Here is an 8354-nt window from a genome sequence, read left to right as displayed (position 1 = left end):
GAAGGCTGTACCATCTGGCAGCATCATCTTAAGGATCTGTGCCTGGTGGTAGTGGAGTATTTCCACAACGGGACTGGAACAATGAAACAACTTCAAAATCTTTTAGCTTCACCCATAAAGAAACGGTTTTAGAGTGGACAATAAAGCACTCTAACATTAAACTTTTGGAATCATTGTGACAATTACAATCAAAAGCCACGTGTGTTCTAGGAAACCAAACTAACATCTTATGGTGTATTTATGTCACAAGTTTGTTAAAAGCTGAAAGATGGAGTGTGTGGTTTCAAATTGATAAAGTAAATTTGAACAAATCTGGGGTAGACACGTGTTTATTTCAGTCCTGTGTGGATAACAGAGATATTTCACTGTGAACCTTCAACCTTCTATGAAAACTTCACATTATCCGTGGAACAGTTGTTTAGTATTTTATTGCTTCAGTTCACTTTTAGGTTTTGCTGTTTTAGGTATTCTCGTGTCTCTTACATGTTGGGTCCTGCTCAACCAGAGTATACATGCCAGAAGGACTCGAATAAAACAACTGAAAAACTAAATTAATTAGCGTAGGGAAACTGTACATGTCTATTCATCAAACCAAGAAAAAGGAAAACTGAAATGAACATGTCATACATATTTATATTAAAGTCAATCACAGATCTGTGAAGCTATTACTGCACCAACTAGCAAAGGTAAGTTCACTACTCAACTCACATTTACTCAAAATAAAATAAAACAAAGCTCAGATTTTTATTTTATTTTATTTTATTATTAGAAATTTACTTACTCTAACTTAGTCTGGGCCTTATTATTGGAGCTTATAGTTTCAAAATGTTCCTAAAAAAATGAAGTGATCAGAATTGTTTACAGCTCACTTTATAACGTGCATATACATGCTGGCATCATGAAACACAATGACCCTAAAGCTGATAAGTGGACGTACAAGTCAGCACAGCAGGTCTGAGCATTTTGGCAGTAAACAACATTTTTTGTCTCTGCCAAATAATTGCCTAAATAATATTTCGTTTGACGTTTATCCACACCTTTAGAGCATGTAGCAACACCTTTTGAATCTATGTAGCAATAAAATCCTCCTAATAACTATCATTTACCTGGGAACAAGAGAGAGCAGCAGCAAAACAGCAACAGTCAACCGTTTTCTGTGGAGAAGATTAGTAAGTTTCTTACATAAAATGCAATCCTCATCACGCAGATGCAGTAACAGTACACTGCATCTTGAACAAAAGACAGATTTCTAATGCTAAATAGGAGCAGGATCTCAAAAATCCCCCCACCCCAAAAAAAAACTATTAAAACAAATAAGCTCAAACAACAAAACCAATATTGCTACCTTCTGGTAACAATCAAGTTCTCCCCCATTTTAAACCAGTTTACTACAAATATTTTCCTCCATAGTCTGACTGAATGCACAACCCGCAGGAAGAGCTGCATTTGTCTCTGTGTCGATAAGAGCCTGATAAAACTCACTGACGGTGCAATTTCTTACAATTTTACAAACAGCAACCTGTACTCCACAAACTAAGCACATTACTTTAACTTCAGCAAAGGAGAATAAAAAAAGTTAGCTGAACGTGTGATGGTAAAATCCCTGCGTTGTGCGTTGGTCTTACTGTTTTTAGGGTGCGCTGACATCTCTCTGGATAAAGTGCAGGGACTGTTTATCAGCACTGAGCAGGCTTGGACTGTGCACCCATAGAGATAGCAGGAGCTAACGGAATACAAGCGGCTCCTTTCAAAACAAAAGTTGTTTTTAAAACAATGAATACTCAATACAACATGACAAGCAATTCTACAGATAATAACACTGCACATATAAAACTAGTATAAATACAAATCAGCATGTTAGCTGTTCTTCTGAGTGCCTTTAAAAGTCTTTCTGTGAATAAATGAAGTTAAAACCTTGAGGTCATTTTAATTCTGTGACCTGAGGAAACGGCAGATTAAACCTTTTAATCCCAAATTTGGGTCCTCGCCCCTCTTATATTTGTTCTTTATAAATGACACTGTTAGTTTTGAAGATGATTCTGTCATCGCGTCACTTTCCCAACGCGACCTGGTAGCTAATGACTTCTTAAAATGTTTTTAATATTGCAATTACATGAAGAAGTGTGTCTTGATTTTAGAAAAGGGCTCCTCCTCGATCACTCCAGTAGAGAGATTGAACAGTCGAGTTGGTGCTACAGTATAAATATCTGGTATTAGTTCTTGTTAAATTGAGCTTTAGCCCCCATGTAGAGTCATTGGTAGAAAAATAAAATCCACACGAGCATATTGTCACTTTCTTCAAATTATGGCCCAAGTCATTTTTTGCCAAAAGTGATTTCTTTTGTTTGTTTGCAAACAAAAGAAATTCACATGCTGGAATTGAGCAGTAAATTCCAGCATGTGAGGACTTCTTTGGCCCCGCCCCCTTAATCTAAGCATAAAGATGGTTGTTTATGATGCTGTTGCATTATTTTCCTTCTTTTTTTATTAATGTGTGTAGCTGCTTACTGTGCAGCAAAATGCACTCTAGGGAAAACAGAGTTCAACTGAATTGAGGTCATGCATCCCTGATACAATCTGACATTAAAACACAGATAAGGGAGCCTTGCATGATGATGCCTTTGCTGTTGTAACACTTGCGTATGATAATGTATCTACAGATCATGCCAACTAAAGCTGCAGGAGCCAAGCCTTTCTGTCAATCAAGCAAAAAGTGCTTTACATCACAAAAACAAAAATAAAAAGTCATAAAAAAAACCTACATAAAGTCGACAACTGAGAAAGCAGTGCAAAAGCATTGCATTTTGACATGATCAAAATCATCAATACACCCTTTGTTCTCCTTTCAGGAACTCCTTATCAGCACTGAGTGCAGTCGGACCATGGAGATAGTGTCACCTAAATCCATGGGCTACTTTCAACAAGCTTGAAAATAACAACCTTGTTTTTTACAAGCTTGTAAAAAATGACTGAAAAGAAGAGCAAATGAAATCAGTCACTATTATCCACTGAGAGACAGAGCCCTCTACTGGTCAGGATGAAAATGCAACAGAACATTCTGGTGAATTCAAAATAATAATAAGAGTCAAGAGTCAAGGCGTTCCTCTGTGTTTAGCGTTTTATTAATAAGAATTTTTCCATTTGACAAAAATACACAGCAAAGGAAGACTGAAAAAGCTCAGTATTCTTCATGGAAGGGGTACTCTGGATGATCGCTCCACCTGCAGAAGAGTTAACGTCCATATATTTATGGTTATAAAAACAATAACAATGTTGACTGTTTTCTTTAACAAAGCATACATACATGAGCAGCTCAACGAAGCGGATGTTCTTGTTCAATGCTTCAATGGCCTTCATCTCTTCCTCCGTGAGGGAAAAATCAAATATCTGCAAATAGTAATAACAATAATAACAAAAACAGATTGAATATGCCTAAGAACTTTCAAGAACTAAGTGACTTGAATTTGAGTTGCATGTATATCTTACATAACACTTCAGACTTGACTTAGACTCTTGATCTAAAAACTCGCTGCTTGGACTCGAGCTTTGAGGCTCTAGTTTCAGGAACAGTTGTCTCGTGTTATCAGTTGTCTTGTGAGTTAATAAGGGTAGACAACTGAGTAAAGGACTGAGTTACAAGTCTGTTGACTGCTATGATAACTTGACTCGCACTAAAAATGTCTTGTCTTTAATATTTCTTAGTAAAAAATAGCCAGTGTCAACAACACGGCACAGTATAAACCACGGACCGGAGTCCCAGTGGAGATTTGCATATTCTCTTCTTAAAGAGAGCGATTTATCACTCACTATTTTGCATCTCTCTTTATCTTGTTCTCTATTGCTAAACTTTCTTGCAAATTAAGCTTAAGGATAATGATTTGATTTCATAAGCTACAATAATGCAGCGTCTTAAGCAGCTTAAACGCTACATATCCAACAGTGGCATAAGAAATTTTACTCTTGGAAAAGGAAAATATTACATGTGAACATCTCCTCTATGACACACTCTTTATAATTCAAAGGCAAATATTTCTTCTTCACCTGAAAGTTGTGCTTGATACGCTCAGGGCTGAAGCTCTTTGGAATCACCACCACTCCTCTCTGAACGTTGAAGCGCAGCGCCACCTGAGCGCTGCTCTTGTTGTACTTTTTCCCAATAGACACCAGCAGCTCATCCTCCAGCAGAGGAGGACATGTCAGATTTACCCTTGATGAGACACGGCAACAAAGAAAGCCAGTGGCTCAGTTATCTTTGTCAAAATAAGTTACAAATTTAAGCTTTAAAATGTGCACACATCGTACCAAGAAGCATCCCTGGAGGAACCAAGAGGACAGTAGCCAACGACAACAATGTCATTTTGACGGCAGAACTCCAGGAGCTTCGGTTGGGTGAAATATGGATGGCATTCAATCTGAGAGGTATGAGAAAAGAAACACATCTGAATCCAAACCAAGCAAATTAGCTCTTTTTTTTTTTTGTCAAACTCTCAGTTTTTACAGCTGGATTACTATTTCTAGCTAATTTATTTTAGCTATAACATTTGTGCAATTTTATCACTTTTTCTACATTCAGTGACGCCCCTGGAAAATGTGCTAACGGGTTGGTGGAGGATACCAAACACAGCCTCTAAACTCTGTGAGACGTCAGCGTGGAGGAGACTCGCTGACCTGGTTGGAGACAGGTTTGTGTTTGAGGCCAGGTTTTTTCAGCAGCAGCTCCAGCTGTCTGCGGTTGAAGTTGGAAACTCCCAGAGACTTCACCAGCCCGGCGTCTTTGCAAGCTTCCAAAGCCTGCCGAGAAAATGAAACTCTCAATTTTCCACACACTAATACCAATCACTGTCGAAGGCTTAGTTGATCTCCCAAAATCTGGGAGTTACTGACTACACGAGCCAGGTAAACCTTTTAAGGTCTTATTTTTAAAATCCTTCAGATGAGATTGTGGAGAAAAGTGCAGTGCACACCGTCTGTCAACTGGCTGAAGAAAGGCTCCTTCAGTTTCCCCTCAATAACAAGAAGTGACTAAAGGAATCCCAATTTTGTCCTATTGAAGGTAATTCAACAGAAAAAACCCCTAAGTGTAAGCTAAATGCACCATGTCTACATGACAAAATAGCCTGACTAATTAAGAAACTCAAGTCTTTTTGTGAGGGGTATTATACTCAGACAATAAGTTGAAACTTTTACTTGTAATTGACTTTCTACGTTAGAGGATGTCTGTGCTGTATTTTTGTTTCTCTTTGTAGCTTCAATGTAGCAAATAAACCTTAAAGATAAGAATTTGATCATGTGACATGCTGTTTTTATCGAAACTTGTGTAAATACCAGCAGTACCGTGAAACTAATGTTTTCAGTTCAAACCAGCCCATGCCAAGTCTAGCTAAAGTTCAGTATTGGTGACACTTTGAAAGAAAATGTAGAGTTCTCACAATATTTAAGACAAATTTCACCTATCGGTACAAATGACTTGGATTAACCTCTGAAGTTAATCGATAAATCTTTCTTAACATGCATGATTGTTAGTTCCAAGTTCTAGTTGTATCAAATGTGTCTCACTGACCTGAATACATTTGTAAGACCTAATTACACCAATGTTTGTAGTTATTAAGACGCACATTTGTTTTTTGATTGCAGTGCCATGATTGCAGTAAAACAAAGATAACTCACTTCCCATGTTGCACAGAGATCAGTGTGGTGGTAGATATATTTCCCATTCTCGTCTCTAGGATAAAATTCATTGCCAGGCTGAAATGCAAAGCACGGTTTATCAATTATTTTTGCATAAATAGTTGATACTAAACCTTATCCACTCTATGCTGGCACAATCTGACCACTGTACATCTCAACAAGGACGTAGCCTTGAACATATGTTATCATCCTGCTAAGATAAGAGAGCGTAATGTGTAATCTTTTGTCACCTTGAAGGCCAAGGGAAGCTCCACAATGTAGAGATCCACATAGTCCATTTTTAGTGTTTCTAGTGTCCTTTCCAAAGCAGGTCTCACCAGCTCAGGAGGATGGAAGGTATTCCAGAGCTGGAGATGGCAACACAATGCTTGTACAATAACAGAAACTTAGAATAGACGTGAATCATAAAATTAAGTAACTTAGTACATGGTGAAAAATATTCTTCAGAAAACTTAGAGTTGACAACAGCATACAAATCTAGGCATTACCTTGCCACAGTAAAATATGTCCTCCCTTCTAACAGTGCCATCAGCGATCTTCTCATTGATTGCTTGGCCCACCTCATGCTCATTGAAATACACTAGAGCCCCATCAAAGTGCCTGTATCCGACATCTATGGCCAGCTTCACACACTCAACTGTCGTGCCTTTCGGTGTCTATGAAATGCAAACGTGTTTCAAGTTACAATTACAGATTATCCAAACATGCATGCTTTTTCTAATAAACACCGTTTCAAAGTAGCAGAAGGGTTTTATCTTTCTGCTTACCTTTCGAGGGTCTCCGTAGGTTCCCAATCCCAGAAGTGGGATTTGGTTGCCATCGCTAAGAGGAATGTTGTGGCTCTCTGCAGAAAGATTCATCAGTGCAGAAATGTGTACCCAACTGAGCTTTTACTGACTGAGCTTTCCTACATAACAGATAACAGGACGCGGCCATGAACTTTGAACCTGGTTGATAAATTATCAACCAAGCATGAAGTGAGTGACCTCTAACTGAGTCTGTCATTTTTTTTTTTATCTTGGATGCTTGGGTGTTGAATGCGAAAAATGACTTCTTTGAATGGGTGCAGAACATTACACTGGTCATAGTCTTGACTGTGAATTAGACATATAACAGTGTCAGCTTCCAAACAAATGTAAAAACAATTTTGTTGAGTTGGAATTAAATTTTACACAAAGGCTGCTATCACATTGTTTTCTACCTTGCGATGTTGTATGGATGTATAAATGAAAGAAGGGTGAAGAAATCACAGTGTCCAACTGTGCAAGGATGGGATACATTGCTTTTGTCATGACACCAGCTTTTTTATTTACATAAAAGTAAAAAAAAAACTGAAGCAAAGATTAGACCTCAAAAACTTTGAGGTCTAATCTCAAAGACCTTTGAGGTCTAATTTTTGGCTTCATGCATACACATTTATTTTTTGCTTGAGGTGGCAAGTACATGTTTTTCTCTGGCCAGGACATTTCAAACTTCAGGGAAGTCCTCATTGGTCTCTCCTACTGCAGTATTAGTCAGTCAGGTAGCTATGTTCACTTTCAATTTCTGACCACACAGCGTTTGTTGAACAGTTCCTGTCCGGAATATGAGATAAGAACGGGTTGCAAGAACTCCCAAGCCAGGCCGGTGAGAATAAAATTATACTATCTTGTTCCTGCCCAGTTTTAGAGAGCTGAGTTAACACCATCCGGCGTTGAGTTAGCATCATTTCACGGCTAAGAAAATAAATACAGAAAGTTCAATAGGCGCCATCTGGTGTTCAAAAAGAAAAGTGTAACACCACCAGGCTAATTAAGCACCTGGTAGCGATAATTAAAACCGCTTTTCATGTGATACCAGACAACTCGCTATTTACTGACTTATTGTTAGCATTAAAAGTAGTTTTGGTCATTTAGCACATGTTTTCTAGCACCACCCGGCGACTGCTGAACACAGTTATTTATTTTATTTTACATTTTAGGCAGTCTAAGTTTAGTCTGTAACTATTAAAAAAAAAAGAACTAGTTTGTATATCTTGACAGAACCATGAAAACAGATACAGGAAACTGGAAATATTCAGATTTTAGCCAGTTTTGCTAGCTAAAACCTAGTTTCTCTGTGTTTTTATATTTCGACATCCTCATCGTGCCAATGAGCGCGTGCGAAACGAGGCCGTCTATTTTAATATCCTCTGGGCTTTTCCTTGATGGGTTTGTTGTCGCTACTCGGACAGTGAAGTACAGTAAGAAATGAATGGTTTTGCTGAAAGAGGACAGGTGTCAGAGCAAAGTTCCGGACTCACCTGAGCCCCCACAGCCAAAAAGCTGCTGCCTTGTCTGCACTTGGTTTTCTTTTACCTGGAAATGTTCCATCCAGGACGAAGCCACCAACCTTAATGCGCAAGACAAAAAAAGAGGTAGTCCAAACCTTTTCAATCAATTTTGTCCAAGAAAATGAAACTGTCATGAATTTCACATGCATGTAGAATGTCGATAGTTTTTATAATTAATTTTATTATAATATATTGTGGATTGCACTTAACATTTGAGTCAGACAGAAATGTGTACAGATTGTTTATGTGCTTAAAGACCCCAGCAGCACCGATTTGTTATACAGTAATGGCAAACCCTAACCGCGAGGGGGCGCGCTTGCTTCTACTTTCAAGGCTGAAGGATTTATTGGTCAAA

General features: G+C 38.2%; 1 protein-coding gene across 1 annotated transcript; it reads right to left on the bottom strand.

The window, feature by feature from the left end:
- Positions 1–3094: 3094 nt before the first annotated feature.
- On the bottom strand, positions 3095–8064 carry LOC103134490 (3-oxo-5-beta-steroid 4-dehydrogenase-like). Its single transcript, XM_007546757.2, has 10 exons — positions 7970–8064; positions 6456–6532; positions 6177–6344; positions 5919–6035; positions 5668–5745; positions 4669–4791; positions 4303–4412; positions 4042–4207; positions 3305–3387; positions 3095–3221 (listed from the first exon to the last, which is right to left on the bottom strand). The coding sequence occupies exons 1-10, from the start codon at positions 8037–8039 to the stop codon at positions 3179–3181; spliced, it is 1035 nt and encodes a 344-aa protein (XP_007546819.1). The 5' UTR covers positions 8040–8064; the 3' UTR covers positions 3095–3178.
- Between the last annotated feature and the right edge of the window lie 290 nt (positions 8065–8354).

The sequence above is a fragment of the Poecilia formosa genome, unplaced genomic scaffold (assembly GCF_000485575.1).
Source record: "Poecilia formosa unplaced genomic scaffold, Poecilia_formosa-5.1.2 Scaffold17, whole genome shotgun sequence".
Lineage (NCBI taxonomy): Eukaryota > Metazoa > Chordata > Actinopteri > Cyprinodontiformes > Poeciliidae > Poecilia > Poecilia formosa.
The sequence above is the reverse complement of the archived record's forward strand: the minus strand, read 5'-3'. Positions and strand labels throughout refer to the sequence as shown.